General features: G+C 51.0%; 1 protein-coding gene across 1 annotated transcript in view; it reads left to right on the plus strand.

Moving 5' to 3' along the window:
- LOC146062813 (L-gulonolactone oxidase-like) overlaps window positions 1-17,666 on the plus strand; it is a 101,570-nt gene that overhangs the window by 47,986 nt on the left and 35,918 nt on the right. The window contains exons 6-8 of the mRNA XM_083174823.1: window positions 5,314-5,499; window positions 13,755-13,862; window positions 14,837-14,913. Of these exons, the coding sequence (XP_083030949.1) occupies window positions 5,314-5,499; window positions 13,755-13,862; window positions 14,837-14,913 (371 nt within the window). The remainder of the gene's footprint in view (window positions 1-5,313; window positions 5,500-13,754; window positions 13,863-14,836; window positions 14,914-17,666) is intronic.

The following is a 17,666-nucleotide window of genomic DNA, read 5'->3' on the forward strand; positions in this document are numbered from 1 at the left end:
CCCTCCCCAATAGTGCCCAACCCTCCCCAATAGTACCTAACCCTCCCCAATAGTACCTAACCCTCCCCAATAGTACCTAACCCTCCCCAATAGTACCCAACCCTCCCCTCGCAGCCTAACCCTCCCCAATAGTACCTAACCCTCCCCAATAGTGCCTAACCCTCCCCAATAGTACCTAACCCTCCCCAATAGTACCTAACCCTCCCCAATAGTACCTAACCCTCCCCAATAGTACCCAACCCTCCCCTCGCAGCCTAACCCTCCCCAATAGTACCTAACCCTCCCCAATAGTACCTAACCTTCCCTAATATTGCCTAAACCTCCCCAATAGTACCTAACCCTCCCCTCGCTGCCTAACCCTCCCCAATAGTACCTAACCCTCCCCAATAGTGCCTAACCCTCCCCAATAGTACCCAACCCTCCCCTCACAGCCTAACCCTCCCCAATAGTACCTAACCCTCCCCAATAGTGCCTAACCCTCCCCAATAGTACCTAACCCTCCCCAATAGTACCTAACCCTCCCCAATAGTACCCAACCCTCCCCTCGCAGCCTAACCCTCCCCAATAGTACCTAACCCTCCCCAATAGTACCTAACCTTCCCTAATATTGCCTAAACCTCCCCAATAGTACCTAACCCTCCCCTCGCTGCCTAACCCTCCCTAATAGTACCCAACCCTCCCCTCGCTGCCTAACCCTCCCCAATAGTACCTAACCCTCCCCAATAGTACCTAACCCTCCCCAATAGTACCTAACCCTCCCCAATAGTACCTAACCCTCCCCACTAGTACCTAACCCTCCCCAATAGTACCTAACCCTCCCCTCGCTGCCTAACCCTCCCTAATAGTACCCAACCCTCCCCTCGCTGCCTAACCCTCCCCAATAGTACCTAACCCTCCCCAATAGTGCCCAACCCTCCCCAATAGTGCCTAACCCTCCCCAATAGTACCTAACCCTCCCCAATAGTACCTAACCCTCCCCTCGCAGCCTAACCCTCCCCACTAGTACCTAACCCTCCCCTCACAGCCTAACCCTCCCCAATAGTACCTAACCCTCCCCAATAGTGCCCAACCCTCCCCTCGCTGCCCAACCCTCCCCAATAGTGCCCAACCCTCCCCAATAGTACCTAACCCTCCCCAATAGTGCCCAACCCTCCCCAATAGTACCTAACCCTCCCCAATAGTGCCCAACCCTCCCCAATAGTACCTGACCCTCCCCAATAGTACCTAACCCTCCCCAATAGTACCTAACCCTCCCCAATAGTACCTAACCCTCCCCAATAGTACCCAACCCTCCCCAATACTGCCTAACCCTCCCCAATAGTACCCAACCCTCCCCAATAGTACCCAACCCTCCCCAATAGTACCTAACCCTCCCCAATAGTACCTAACCCTCCCCTCGCAGCCTAACCCTCCCCAATAGTACCTAACCCTACCCTCGCTGCCCAACCCTCCCCAATAGTACCTAACCCTCCCCTCGCAGCCTAACCCTCCCCAATAGTACCTAACCCTCCCCTCGCTGCCCAACCCTCCCCAATAGTACCTTACCTTCCCTAATATTGCCTAACCCATCCCAATAGTGCCCAACCCTCCCCAATAGTACCTAACCCTCCCCAATAGTACCTAACCCTCCCCTCGCTGCCCAACCCTCCCCAATAGTACCTAACCCTCCCCAATAGTGCCCAACCCTCCCCAATAGTACCTAACCCTCCCCTCGCTGCCCAACCCTCCCCAATAGTACCTAACCCTCCCCAATAGTGCCCAACCCTCCCCAATAGTGCCCAACCCTCCCCAATAGTACCTAACCCTCCCCAATAGTACCTAACCCTCCCCAATAGTACCTAACCCTCCCCAATAGTACCCAACCCTCCCCTCGCAGCCTAACCCTCCCCAATAGTACCTAACCCTCCCCAATAGTGCCTAACCCTCCCCAATAGTACCTAACCCTCCCCAATAGTACCTAACCCTCCCCAATAGTACCTAACCCTCCCCAATAGTACCCAACCCTCCCCTCGCAGCCTAACCCTCCCCAATAGTACCTAACCTTCCCTAATATTGCCTAAACCTCCCCAATAGTACCTAACCCTCCCCTCGCTGCCTAACCCTCCCCAATAGTACCTAACCCTCCCCAATAGTGCCTAACCCTCCCCAATAGTACCCAACCCTCCCCTCACAGCCTAACCCTCCCCAATAGTACCTAACCCTCCCCAATAGTGCCTAACCCTCCCCAATAGTACCTAACCCTCCCCAATAGTACCTAACCCTCCCCAATAGTACCTAACCCTCCCCAATAGTACCCAACCCTCCCCTCGCAGCCTAACCCTCCCCAATAGTACCTAACCCTCCCCAATAGTACCTAACCTTCCCTAATATTGCCTAAACCTCCCCAATAGTACCTAACCCTCCCCTCGCTGCCTAACCCTCCCTAATAGTACCCAACCCTCCCCTCGCTGCCTAACCCTCCCCAATAGTACCTAACCCTCCCCAATAGTACCTAACCCTCCCCAATAGTACCTAACCCTCCCCAATAGTACCTAACCCTCCCCACTAGTACCTAACCCTCCCCAATAGTACCTAACCCTCCCCTCGCTGCCTAACCCTCCCTAATAGTACCCAACCCTCCCCTCGCTGCCTAACCCTCCCCAATAGTACCTAACCCTCCCCAATAGTGCCCAACCCTCCCCAATAGTGCCTAACCCTCCCCAATAGTACCTAACCCTCCCCAATAGTACCTAACCCTCCCCTCGCAGCCTAACCCTCCCCACTAGTACCTAACCCTCCCCTCACAGCCTAACCCTCTCCAATAGTACCTAACCCTGACCGTCCTCTGTAGTGCCTAACCCTCCCCAATAGTGCCCAACCCTCCCCAATAGTGATTAACCCTCCCCAATAGTACCTAACCCTCCCCAATAGTGCCCAACCCTCCCCAATAGTACCTGACCCTCCCCAATAGTACCTAACCCTCCCCAATAGTACCTAACCCTCCCCAATAGTACCTAACCCTCCCCAATAGTACCCAACCCTCCCCAATACTGCCTAACCCTCCCCAATAGTACCCAACCCTCCCCAATAGTACCCAACCCTCCCCAATAGTACCTAACCCTCCCCAATAGTACCTAACCCTCCCCTCGCAGCCTAACCCTCCCCAATAGTACCTAACCCTACCCTCGCTGCCCAACCCTCCCCAATAGTACCTAACCCTCCCCTCGCAGCCTAACCCTCCCCAATAGTACCTAACCCTCCCCTCGCTGCCCAACCCTCCCCAATAGTACCTTACCTTCCCTAATATTGCCTAACCCATCCCAATAGTGCCCAACCCTCCCCAATAGTACCTAACCCTCCCCAATAGTACCTAACCCTCCCCTCGCTGCCCAACCCTCCCCAATAGTACCTAACCCTCCCCAATAGTGCCCAACCCTCCCCAATAGTACCTAACCCTCCCCTCGCTGCCCAACCCTCCCCAATAGTACCTAACCCTCCCCAATAGTGCCCAACCCTCCCCAATAGTGCCCAACCCTCCCCAATAGTACCTAACCCTCCCCAATAGTACCTAACCCTCCCCAATAGTACCTAACCCTCCCCAATAGTACCCAACCCTCCCCTCGCAGCCTAACCCTCCCCAATAGTACCTAACCCTCCCCAATAGTGCCTAACCCTCCCCAATAGTACCTAACCCTCCCCAATAGTACCTAACCCTCCCCAATAGTACCTAACCCTCCCCAATAGTACCCAACCCTCCCCTCGCAGCCTAACCCTCCCCAATAGTACCTAACCCTCCCCAATAGTACCTAACCTTCCCTAATATTGCCTAAACCTCCCCAATAGTACCTAACCCTCCCCTCGCTGCCTAACCCTCCCCAATAGTACCTAACCCTCCCCAATAGTGCCTAACCCTCCCCAATAGTACCCAACCCTCCCCTCACAGCCTAACCCTCCCCAATAGTACCTAACCCTCCCCAATAGTGCCTAACCCTCCCCAATAGTACCTAACCCTCCCCAATAGTACCTAACCCTCCCCAATAGTACCTAACCCTCCCCAATAGTACCCAACCCTCCCCTCGCAGCCTAACCCTCCCCAATAGTACCTAACCCTCCCCAATAGTACCTAACCTTCCCTAATATTGCCTAAACCTCCCCAATAGTACCTAACCCTCCCCTCGCTGCCTAACCCTCCCTAATAGTACCCAACCCTCCCCTCGCTGCCTAACCCTCCCCAATAGTACCTAACCCTCCCCAATAGTACCTAACCCTCCCCAATAGTACCTAACCCTCCCCACTAGTACCTAACCCTCCCCAATAGTACCTAACCCTCCCCTCGCTGCCTAACCCTCCCTAATAGTACCCAACCCTCCCCTCGCTGCCTAACCCTCCCCAATAGTACCTAACCCTCCCCAATAGTGCCCAACCCTCCCCAATAGTGCCTAACCCTCCCCAATAGTACCTAACCCTCCCCAATAGTACCTAACCCTCCCCAATAGTACCTAACCCTCCCCAATAGTACCTAACCCTCCCCAATAGTACCCAACCCTCCCCAATAGTACCTAACCCTCCCCTCGCAGCCTAACCCTCCCCACTAGTACCTAACCCTCCCCTCACAGCCTAACCCTCTCCAATAGTACCTAACCCTGACCGTCCTCTGTAGCGCCTAACCCTCCCCAATAGTGCCCAACCCTCCCCAATAGTGATTAACCCTCCCCAATAGTACCTAACCCTCCCCAATAGTACCCAACCCTCCCCTCGCTGCCTAACCCTCCCACATACTGCCTAACCCTCCCTAATAGTACCTAACCCTCCCCTCGCTGCCTAACCCTCCCCAATAGTACCCAACCCTCCCCAATAGTACCCAACCCTACCCTCGCTGCCTAACCCTCCCCAATAGTGCCTAACCCTGACCGTCCTCTGTAGTGCCTACCCCTTAAGGCACATGGGATGATTTAACCCCCATTTCTATGCGATCTGACTTGATGAAGCCCGGATCACTCGTGTGTGCACCCTGTAGCAATGGCGATGTGTGGACCCGTCCGATGGCCATCTAATGATTTCTGTCCCCTTCGGCCACATGCGAGAGGAAGTGTTCTCCTACATCCCCTCACATGGTACTGAGGGGATTCAGCGGGCGGCGTAAAGCAGCAAACAACCGGTGCTTAGTGAGTGGTCCTGAATCAGGCCCTTGGTTTGTTCCAGATACAAGATTACTTCTGGCCCTATATACATTATATAAAGTGAATGTAACAATGTTATTGATCATCGTATTCATCCAGATGTTTCGTACTTGCAGCTATGTGACAGAATATTCCGCATTAATGTTTGGCACAGGTGCTGTCACTGACTATGATGACTTCATCGGGCGAGATCCTCGAGTGCTCGGAGTCGACCAATGCTGACATCTTCCAAGCGGCCAGACTGCACCTTGGCTCTCTGGGTGTGATCCTAACTGTCACCCTGCAGTGCAAGTCCGCCTTCCACCTGAAGGAGGTGCAGTTCCCCTCCACCCTCCAAGAGGTAATGACCATGTGTAGCCCTGCACCACACCTGCTGCTGATGGCGTTTCTGCATAATGCTTTATAAAGTTATAAAACTGCCTATATGCGTCACCGGGGGCTGCGGCTAGCGGGCGTCAGCGCGGATGCATCCCGTATTAGACAGGCCGCATGTATTTCTGTCTCATGTACAACACGTAGAGCCAGGTTTTGTGATCCCAGGTAGTGGATATTAAGACCTTAGAGTTACCACTCGTCCAGGATTACTCCGGCCAGTCCGGTAATTAAGACCGGAGTCCGGACGGTGGCATTCCTGGACTATACACTGTCCGGTAAAAGGCAGAGTCCGGTAGCCGCGCCAACACTTACTTACTCTCCTCTGCCGCTGATGCTGAGTGAGTAACCCCCAGATTTGAAATAGGGTGGACCTGCTCTCTGTCGGATTGCACACCGCATTCTGCCCGGCTGTCTGCCACTGTCACCGTTCTTAAACTACCCCCTGGCAGCGAGAGTTGGCAAGGAGCATTTCGCTCCCCTGTGGCATCAAGCATGAAGGCCCTAGAAATTAACATGTAGGCTGTATTAACATTAGGCTGCACTTGCCTTGCATAATATGTAACAGCCATTACGGTGTGTGTGGTATAATGTTTAATTGGCATCACGGTGGGTTGCGTAATATGTAATGGGCATCATGTGTGAGACATAATGTGCAAGGGGCATCACGGTGTGTGGCATAATGTGTAATGAGCATCACTGTCTGTGGTATAATGTGTAATGGGCATCATGGTGTGTGGCATAATGTGTAATGGGCATCATGGTGTGGCATAATGTGTAATGGGCATCACGGTGTGTGGCATAATGTGTAATGGGCATTTTGGTGTGCAAAATCAAGAATAGAATTGAAGCCAAGGTTCAAAATATAATAGGTGACCTGCATTATGGGCACATTATGAAAGGGTTGCGGAAGCATCACTACAAGTAAAAATTATATTCTATTTTAGCTAGAAATAAAAATGCCATCATCATCATCGGTTCATTTAAAAAAAAACTCCACCTGAAACCTTGTGTACGACAAACCCAATTCCCCATCGTGTGTACTTAATTGTGACACCAAATAACTTTATACCCGTCCCCACGTCTCGCCCGTAGATGACAGCGATGGCGTCCGCTCGTAGTAGTTAAGTCACTTCAGACGGAATATAGGATGAGATCTGGGTGAGAATTTCCTCCAGCCCTGTAGACATAAACACACATGCATAACGAATCCCTGGTAGGACGCTGCTGCTGCTTTCTACATGAATAGAATGTTTGTACAGCGAAGTCTTCCCGCAGGCCATTACTAGCTGAGTCTTTATTGCTTTTAGGAGAAATAAAAGCGCTATAAATCCCAATTAATGTTAACATAGTGTTCTATGCTGGGAACTCGGGTCTGACTACAACAGCCGCTAGTTGTGTGGTAACATAGCGTTCTATGCTGGGAACTCGGGTCTGACGCTACAACAGCCGCTAATTGTGTAGTAACATAGCGTCCTATGCTGGGAACTCAGGTCTGACTCTACAACAGCCGCTAATTGTGCGGTAACATAGCGCCCTATCCTGGGAACTCAGGTCTGACTCTACAACAGCCGCTAATTGTGTGGTAACATAGCGTCCTATGCTGGGAATTCGGGTCTGACGCTACAACAGCCTCTAATTGTGCGGTAACATAGCATCCTATGCTGGGAACTCGGGTCTGACTCTACAACAGCCGCTAATTGTGCAGTAACATAGCGTCCTCCTATGCTGGGAACTCAGGTCTGACTCTACAACAGCCGCTAATTGTGCAGTAACATAGCGTCCTATGCTGGGAATTCGGGTCTGACGCTACAACAGCCTCTAATTGTGCGGTAACATAGCATCCTATGCTGGGAACTCGGGTCTGACTCTACAACAGCCGCTAATTGTGCAGTAACATAGCGTCCTATGCTGGGAATTCGGGTCTGACGCTACAACAGCCTCTAATTGTGCGGTAACATAGCGTCCTATGCTGGGAACTCGGGTCTGACTCTACAACAGCCACTAATTGTGCAGTAACATAGTGTTCTATGCTGGGAACTCGGGTCTGACTCTACAACAGCCGCTAATTGTGCAGTAACATAGCGTTCTATGCTGGGAACTCGGGTCTGACTCTACAACAGCCGCTAATTGTGCAGTAACATAGCGTTCTATGCTGGGAACTCGGGTCTGACTCTACAACAGCCGCTAATTGTGCAGTAACATAGCGTCCTCCTATGCTGGGAACTCAGGTCTGACTCTACAACAGCCGCTAATTGTGCAGTAACATAGCGTCCTATGCTGGGAATTCGGGTCTGACGCTACAACAGCCTCTAATTGTGCGGTAACATAGCATCCTATGCTGGGAACTCGGGTCTGACTCTACAACAGCCGCTAATTGTGCAGTAACATAGCGTCCTATGCTGGGAATTCGGGTCTGACGCTACAACAGCCTCTAATTGTGCGGTAACATAGCGTCCTATGCTGGGAACTCGGGTCTGACTCTACAACAGCCACTAATTGTGCAGTAACATAGTGTTCTATGCTGGGAACTCGGGTCTGACTCTACAACAGCCGCTAATTGTGCAGTAACATAGCGTTCTATGCTGGGAACTCGGGTCTGACTCTACAACAGCCGCTAATTGTGCAGTAACATAGCGTTCTATGCTGGGAACTCGGGTCTGACTCTACAACAGCCGCTAATTGTGCAGTAACATAGCGTCCTATGCTGGGAACTCAGGTCTGACTCTACAACAGCCGCTAATTGTGCGGTAACATAGCGTCCTATGCTGGGAACTCAGGTCTGACTCTACAACAGCCGCTAATTGTGCAGTAACATAGCGTCCTATCCTGGGAACTCAGGTCTGACTCTACAACAGCCGCTAATTGTGCAGTAACATAGCGCCCTATGCTGGGAACTCAGGTCTGACTCTACAACAGCCGCTAATTGTGCGGTAACATAGCGCCCTATGCTGGGAACTCAGGTCTGACGCTACAACAGCCGCTAATTGTGCAGTAACATAGCATCCTATGCTGGGAACTCGGGTCTGACTCTACAACAGCCGCTAATTGTGCAGTAACATAGCGTCCTATCCTGGGAACTCAGGTCTGACTCTACAACAGCCGCTAATTGTGCAGTAACATAGCGCCCTATGCTGGGAACTCGGGTCTGACTCTACAACAGCCGCTCTCTGTAATCTCAACCGTCAGGGAGGGTTAAGGTTAGGCTGCAGGGAAAGGGCCCCCCCCCCTGGTTTAGGCAGTATAGGGGGGGATAAGGCTGGGCTTGCAAGGGGGGTGTTAGGGTCTGGCTAGTGGGGGGTTAGGCATTAAGATGGGATTGTTAGGGTTAGGCACTAAGGCAGTACAGATAAGGTTAGGCTGCAGGGGGTTAGAGTTAGGCCCTCGGGGGGGGGGGGGGAGGGTTGTGTGGGGGGAGGGTTAGCCTGCAGGAAAGGAGTGTTGGGGGGGGGGGGAGAGGGGGCTGCATACTTGCCTCATGGGTGTCAGGATTCTGTTCATTGGGATGCCGCTGTTGATTCTTCTGACTAGCAGCATCCAGAGCTCCGACATCCCGTACCCAACCCAATACCACACCGCACTCCACCCTCCTCTTCCCGGTTGTACTGTTTCCAGCATGCGGAATGAGTGTGGAAGCCAAACCCCTGTTGAATTCCCCTTTAGATAAATAGGGAGATCACAGGGGGAGGGGCTCTGACAACCTGGGTCCAAGGTGGAGACGTATCAAACCTTAAAGAGAGCGAAAGTGGAGAAGTTGCCCAATCAGCTTTTGTCATTTTGTTGACTGCTAGAAAACATCAGATTTTCAGTATCATCTATCAGCAATTTCTCTCTGAGATCTGACATCCCCCATCCCCCCCCTCACACACACACATGCTAACGCAATCAGCTAGACGAACGATCTAAAACTAAGATGCTGAACAATATCCTTAATGATCTCATTCAGTGACATCACGGGACCCCAACCCCACATCTGATGATATAGTCTGATGTGGCGCATGTTTAGGTGACGAGGGATCGTGCATCATTACCGATATACTGTAGTGTGTACATACTGAATGATATGCACGATAATCGCGTATACCGCTACGAAATACCGCACAGTGGGGGTTATTCTGGTTGATTTGCAAGAGTAACATCCAATCGCAGTCTAGGGGGATCCACTCACATCATCGAATGATGGCGAAGGTGCACGCATAAAAAAGTGACTCTTAATTAATTTACATAGGCGTGGACGCTCGGGAGGAAGTGGGCGGGTATCCGGTGATGTCAGCTGGCCGCCCCCCCGGTACCTGCGGCATCGAGGCATTTGCATCAGAACACCCAGCGTTCTTATTGGGCGTTCCCATATGTGAATGGTCCAGCCTGCCACCCCATGCCCCTCTATGCCCCCCACCTGCACACTTGGGTGGGTGCACCTGGTGAACACCCTGTTGACCGTGGCCACACGCACCTGGCGTCTGCACATGCGCAGAAATGCATCTGCGCATGTACAGACACATACCATCGGACCCTTTGCGAATGAAGGGAACCGAATGAACGGACCTGAATTAGATCCTGCGTGTACCCAGCTATAGTTCCACTCAAAGTGCCAAAGTGATTCCAAACTGGGACTCCAATAGTCTCCGATCCCCGAAGTTTGACTGCGTAGTACAAAACCAAACTGCACATGTCTAAGAGAAAGCGATTTGTGCTGCGTACCGCACCAACATGAATCACCCCCAAGATCTAAATAAGATTGTAAAATAAAGATTTGGACACGTTTCCAAACTTCGATAACTCTCCCCCTAAGTCTCATCGTGACCTATAAATCCTCACAACCCGCATGCAGTATCTGCCAGGCGCTCAGAGACTCCCTCAGCGCTACCACATTGCCGTGGCTATATCCTTGTGCGCGCAGAGTTATACAGTACATCACGGAGGATGGAACGCCGCACAATGATAAAAGGGGGAGATGTATTCGGCTAATACCACGCTTTTGAAGCCTGACAAAGGTTAATCCCACCTCTCCTTCTGTGCCGTATAGATTTTCCCCGATATAAGAATACATTATCTCCCAAAATCCTTTGTAGTACTTTAAAAAGTTCTGAAGCTCAGTAAAAACTCATTCTCCCGGGGGAATTCCACTGTGAGAGAACTGTAATGAGCCCCAGGATCACGGAGCATCATTCAGACTTAGGGCCTTATTTTGGTTCATTCTTTCTGACAAAATCCTTCTTAGATGGGCAAAACCATGTGCACTGCAGGTGGGGCAGATGTGACTTGTGCAGAGAGAATTAGATTTGGGTGGGGTTTTACTTCAAAGTGAGATCTATATTGCAGTGTAAAAATAAAGCAGTCAGTATTTTCCCTGCACAGAAACAAAATTACTCACCCAAATCTAATTCTCTCTGCACATGTTACATCTGCCCCCCCCTGCAGTGCACATGGTTTTGTCCATCTAAGAAGGATTTTGTCAGAAAGAATGAACCAAAATAAGGCCCCTAGAAGGGATTTTATTACAGATAAGTAACGGACTCTGCAGATGTTCTTGAAAAGTCTTTGAATGACTGTTCACTTTTACTACTGAATATATAAATATATATAATATTTATAGTGCTAGTAGAGTTACTGTGGGCCTTATTCTAGTTCACTTTCTGACAAAATCCTTCTTAGATGGACAAAACCATGCTGCACTGCAGGGGGGCAGATGTAACATGTGCAGAGAGAATTACATTTGGGTGAGTTATTTTGTTTCTGTGCAGGGTAAATACTGACTGCTTTATTTTTACACTGCAATATAGATCTCACTTTGAAGTAAAACCCCACCCAAATCTAATTCTCTCTGCACAAGTAACATCTGCCCCACCTGCAGTGCACATGGTTTTGTCCATCTAAGAAGGGTTTTGTCAGAAAGAGTGAACCAGAACAAGGCCCTATATCTCAAACAAGGCCAATGAAATGTGATTCTGTACCTACAGTACCCATATCCGCGCATCTTCACGCACCAGTCAGAACCGCCATTGCTATTCAAGTAATATAGAATTACCTACACATTCACATGGGGATACAAAGAAGGGAATACCAACAGGGGTCAGGTAGGTATGCTGCTTCTTCCACCTGCCCCTCCCTTCCAGAAGCCTGACCCCCTGACCTTAACCCTCCTGGTAGTGCGTAATCCTCCCTTCCCGCAACCTATCGCTAACCTCCTCCCGCGCAGCCTAACTAGTCCCCAGCCTAGTCCCCTCCCCAGTGCCTACACCCAGCCACAACTAGGGGGTCACATGCCCTGGGTGCTGGATTTGATGCCCGTATGTGCATGCAGAGGGTGGAGGAGATGGAGTGGAGCCAAATGATGGCTTTGCCCCGGGTTTTAGTCCTGGTAAACCTAAACTACCCTTCCCCGGTCTGACCGGGGAAGGGTAGGTTGGCCGGGCCCCGAAAAAATGGGGGTATGGCCACACCCTGTGGAAAAAAATAAATGTTATTTATTGGTGTAGGATGCAGGGTGCGGGTTGGTGGGTGGGATCATCATTGCACACACAGTTGGAGAGAGAGGACAGGCTGCCGCTGCAGCAGCCTCTCTCCCCAGCTCAGGACACAGCACTGAGCAGCATGTGCTCAGCTGGGGAGAGAACTTTGCTGCCTTGTAGCCTGTTCTCATTTTCCCCACTGCCCAGTTTCGTGCAATGGGGGAACAGGACCCGGGACCCTCCAGCAGACCCGGCATACCGACAGTTGGGATTCCAGCACCGGTCTCACAGCGGAAGTCAGGACGCTGAATGCATCCCTATACATATCGTATCATGCACTTTCCTACATTATACAGTCACTATTGTATAAAAGCCTCACCTTTATATTAAGCAGTGATAGTGTCGCTGTATTGGCAGCATGGATGGCGTAGTGGTTAGCATTACTACCTCACAACACTGAGGTCATGGCAGGTTAGTGTGGAGTTTATATGTTCTCTCTCTCTCTCTCTCTGCTTGCACAGGTTTCTTTCCATGGTCTAAAAATACACCTCAAATTAGCCTTTGACATAAATTAGCCCTAGCGTCCATGTGTGTTGGTGGCGGAACAGGGAACCAGCGCACAACAAGCAGCGCGGAACTTCCAGGAGCACCCCCAGGTCACGCCGATCGGTCATATATACTGCGCGGTGCATGCCCAGAAGCGCTACTGACTGCAGGGCGCACATGCCCAGGGCAGTATTAGCGCGACCGGTAATAAGTAAATGATAGATCTCACTTTGTAGTTTATAATTAATGATGCCATTTATCAAGCAGTCACCGGTTTCTATTAATCCTCCGATCTCAGTCCCTCCGGTAACGTGATTAGGTGTCTGTCTGCCATGGTAACAGAATTATCTCTGTAATTAATCACTGGCTGATTCCCATTCTCGCCTTTTATTATGAAGCCTCAGTACATCGACACAAGACAGATAATCTGTGGTCCACGTCGCGTCTGACGCAGGATTAGTCATATACCGTATGCAGCAATATTTCTAATTAGTGCATTTTCCCTGGTTATTCAAAGTGGGTGTATTAGCTTTATAGGTGCTGGTACAAGTGCCACGTGGCTAAGGTACCACGACGCAGACAGAAGGGACATTTCCTGTGCAGCGACGCCACCAAGAGGAAATGTTAGCGCTGTGCACTCATGTAAACTCTTTATGTAATACACTTACTGATACCTGTCGCAGTTAGTGTTGGCGCACAATGTAATATTGGAGTAATATTGTATTATTATTGTTCTAAAAGTAATTCAAATGTGGCCAATCGTTTGGCGGTGCAGCAGTGGAAGAATAGTAAATGTCTAGTGCCAGGGGCAAACGTCGGACTTGAATCAGGTATTTTCCAAGTGCTTGATTTTAATGTGAGTGTGGTCAGCTTGTAAAGAGCGCAAGTGGTCAGTAAAAGGTTAAACTACCCACAAGGAATGTACTGAAAATACATAATATACTGTAACCAGGTGGAGATAGAAGTGAGCTTTCTACAGTAAGTACACATTATGCCACCTCATGGTGGGACGCCTGTTTCTTCTTGCTGGGAGCTGCTTTCTATAGTCTCGCTAGTTTGGTGTGCTGGTTGAGCTCTCCTATCCACACACACATCGGGCATAAAATGCATTCCCCTACTTCCTCTGCATCACCAGAATAGATGATCTGTGTGTGTGTCCGTCAGGTGCCGGCAGTGTGCAGTATTATACACAGCTGTACAAGTAAATCCATCTTCTGCCTTGCAGGTCCTTGACAACCTCGACACCCATTTACATTCTTCTGAATATTTCCGCTTCTTATGGTTCCCTCACACGGAGAACGTCAGCATCTTCTACCAGGACCCCACAGACAAGGTACTGTCACAGCTTGTCACATGGCGCTCAGGGGACAAGATACAGTCATCCTGCTATCACTGTATCCCTGCTGCGGTAATACGGTGTCTGCGCTGCCCAATGACTTGTGTAGTTATGATGCAGATGTAACCCCAATTCTGTCGTCATTTGTTAGATGGACCCTCATAAATGAGCTGTATCTAACCATGTCCATTACAAGGTGGCACTGCGCCGTCTTATGGCCCTGCCAAATTCACCTAGGACATTCATAAATAGGGGCAGGGGAGGCTCCAGAGGGGGTGCTGCAGCACAGTTCAACATTCAAATGGGGTGTCATGCCCACTGCCTCCAACTGCCATTCCAAACTGACTCACTGGCAGTGGGTGTTGCTCCCCTATTTGAATTTTGGACTGTACCCCCCCCTCCCCCCCCTGGATTTGCCACTGTTACAGACTGACACACTAAGATACCGTAGATCCACATTTGTTAATAATTATTTCACCTGTGACCCTGGGAATGATTCTGGGTTGGGAGCTAAGCAATAACAAATTGACGCCGTGGCAATTATATGGTACATACAGTATCATATACCGGTGCTCCCTAGTCTGCATGTAAGGGCACAGAACTCCGCTATGGTATATGTTTGCTCTGCATGGAAAGTTCAGTGGATGTCTGTGCCCCATTATGCTGCTGCTGGTAATGTAATGTATGCACTCGCTCTGAAGATGAGATACACAATGTACTGTATGAGCGATTCCCAGCAGATTAATGAGATCTGGAATTGCAGATGTCTCCGCTGTATAAATGATCCGGGCTAGACGGCCTCATTGTCCTGAAATGGAGAATTAACTGCGACTCTCTCAGATGAGTGATCTGTGTCCCGGAATAATTCCCCAGGTCCGCGATAGCTGATTTGTGGAGATTTCTCTGGAGACGGACATTAATCTGATTAACTGCTATGGGAATGTACTAACTGCGGATCTCTCTTTGCACAGCCCCCGTCCTCCGTCGCTAACTGGTTCCGGGACCGTTTTGTGGGGTACTACCTGCTGGAATTCCTGCTGTGGATAAGGTACAGTGCAACCTGCTGGCAGATATCCCGCTGTGTATCTCCGTACACTTTATCTCTCGCCAAGGCTTAGTACAGATGGGGTTATTCAGGTTCGTTCGCAAGGACCGTACATTCACACGGGGACCGATGTTTTGTGTATGCGCATTTCTGCGCATGTGCAGCCACGGCAAAACGACTGTACGCTGGGTGCAAGCACCCAAGGCTGCAGGCTGCAGGCGGCGGCAGACAGTTGCGCCCATTGGAAGGCCTAGCGTTTCATGGGAGTTCATAATGTTCATGATCTAATCCAATCTGACCCACTTATTGCCAGGACCTGCTGGCACCTGGAATGTTGGCGTCAAATACTGCAGATTTTATTTAATGTCATCTACGGCTGCCCGTGCCATTTTTCTAGCGTACTTAGGGGGTTATTCAGACTGGATCTCTGTTGTGCAAATTTGCAAGGCGATTGATTATGAAATGACTGCACATGTGTATGGCTCTATCTGTGCGGAGTTTGTATATTCTCCCCGTGCTTGCGTAGGTTTCCTCCGGGTACTCCGGTTTCCTCCCACAATCCAAGAATATACTGGTAGGCTGATTGGCTCCCAACAAAATTAACCCTAGAATGTCTGTGTGCGCGTGTACATGTGGTAGGGAATATAAATTGTAAGCTCCACTGGGGCAGGGACTGATGTGAATGTTCAACTATTCTCTGTACAGCGCTGCGGAATATGTACAGATGTAGCCCCTCCCGTTCAGTGCCGGTGCCCCGCAGGCACCTCCCCTCTGGCGAGCGCCGGCGGAGAGGGACTCTATTAAACCTGGGATCCGCGTGCGTCCCATTCTTCAATGACGGTGCAGTGCGTCCCTGCCCGTATCCGCTTCAGGGAGATGGGCAGGGTTGGGGGGAGGGCGGTTGGGCCGGCGAGGGGGACCGGCGGCTGCGGCGGGGACCAGGGGAAAGCTCCGTTGCCACGTCTTGTGTGCGCCCCCCGGCGGGAGCTGGCGATAATTTCGCCAGCCCCTGCCAGGATGACAGGGGCTCCATCTGTATACGCTATATAAGAAACTGTTAATAAGTAATAAATAAATAATAATAGCGCACATGCACGAGGCCAATCCGCAACAAATATCAACGATATCTTTTTACCACCCCTCACATCTTGTCTGACAGGAAGCTGGTGTTTGGGGGTGGTAACCAGCTGTGTTCTGGGAGTGTCTAGAAAAATGTAGGCGTGCCCAGGCATTGTCATAGGGGTCTGTGACATCAGCCTGATTCTGTCGCTGAGTTACATGCTGCAGTAGTGAAGGCACCGAGTTGTGGGAGGATGTTTAGTATTTACTGAAACACAGAGAATTGTAGTTACAGTGATTCTTCTCATAATGCTGCCAGCCGAGTGCCGACACGGAGGGGCAGCCGCCGGCCGCATCGCAGGTAATAAGCTACTGGCTACTGCCTCTCCTGGTCAGCGGCTGGCACAGCGGAAGTGGGCACTGTGGTGAACATACTTTAAACCCACTGCATGATTGGCATTGCCCTGAGAGAGGTAAAGCTGTATCTCTACCTTATCTCTCCCCTGCCAGGAGAATGAATGTTGCATCATATATATAATGGATGAGCCAGCCCCTGATTGCAGCCACTTAACCTCAGTGAGCCGCCTTTGATGAGCGCGGTGTATGTAACGTGCGCCACAGATATACATTATTGAGCATACAGACATCAAAGAGTCCTGATACATGCGCCGTTCTTTCATGTCACGTCGATTTGCATTTCATAGGAAAACATAAGTGTCCTCAATGATACGGTGGAAATATGTCCAAAGTGACTGCTCCCCCCACCAGCCGCTGCACTAAACATCCGCGCTGAGCCCACAGTACCGGGCTCTGAGGGAAACATATTCACAGCAGCTCAACTGCCTAATAATACTTATACAAGGCTGCAGTGTACACTGGTGATGGGTACATTCAGGGGGGCTTCCAGCGGGGGGGGGGGGGGGGGGGTGTGCTGGGCCCTGGGAACACCCAGCATTGTTAAGCAGCAAAGTTTCACTGCTTAACGAGCCAGTCAGAAATGATCACCCCCACTGTGTTGTATCAATGTTATCACAATGTTCATTTCTGATTTGACATATTGCTGTGTCAGTTTCTCCCATGCGCTGGACTAGGGAAGCCAATCCCGGGGCATTTTTTCAATCCCGGAATTCGGGATTGAAAAATGCCCAATCCCGGGATTCCCGGGATTGGCTTCCCTAATATAAAAAACATGCCTCGGCCGCCCCGCATATGTACTTACTGCGTGGTGCGGCCGGGATCCGGGTGGGTGGGCGAGCAGAGGAGATGGAGCCGGGTGGGAGGACGCGCTGTGTTGATGATGGGGAGCGGGCTGGTCTGCTGCTGGGCGGGTGGGCGCCGGCGGTCTGGTCTGTGGCTGGGCGGGTGTTCGTGCCCGGGGTCAGTCACAGCTCACAGACAACATGGAGAAATCCTATGCGGCCTGCGCAGAGTGACCTCTGACGTCGGCAGGCTGCGCAGAGCCGCGCTGCCCGGGACGGGAGAAGCCGGGCAGCTGCTGAGCACCCGCTCAGACGCTGCCCGGCATTAGACTGCGCATGCGCAATCTAATCCCGAAATCCTGGGATTGGAAACTCCAATCCCGGGATTGAAATCCCGGCGTTTTGGGGGCCAAATCCCGGGATCCCGCCGATCCCGGGATTGGCCACCCTACGCTGGACGCCTCCCTGTTTATAAAGCGCAGCAACATTGTATCAACA

The sequence above is a fragment of the Crinia signifera genome, chromosome 3, assembly GCF_055691185.1.
Source record: "Crinia signifera chromosome 3, ASM5569118v1, whole genome shotgun sequence".
Lineage (NCBI taxonomy): Eukaryota > Metazoa > Chordata > Amphibia > Anura > Myobatrachidae > Crinia > Crinia signifera.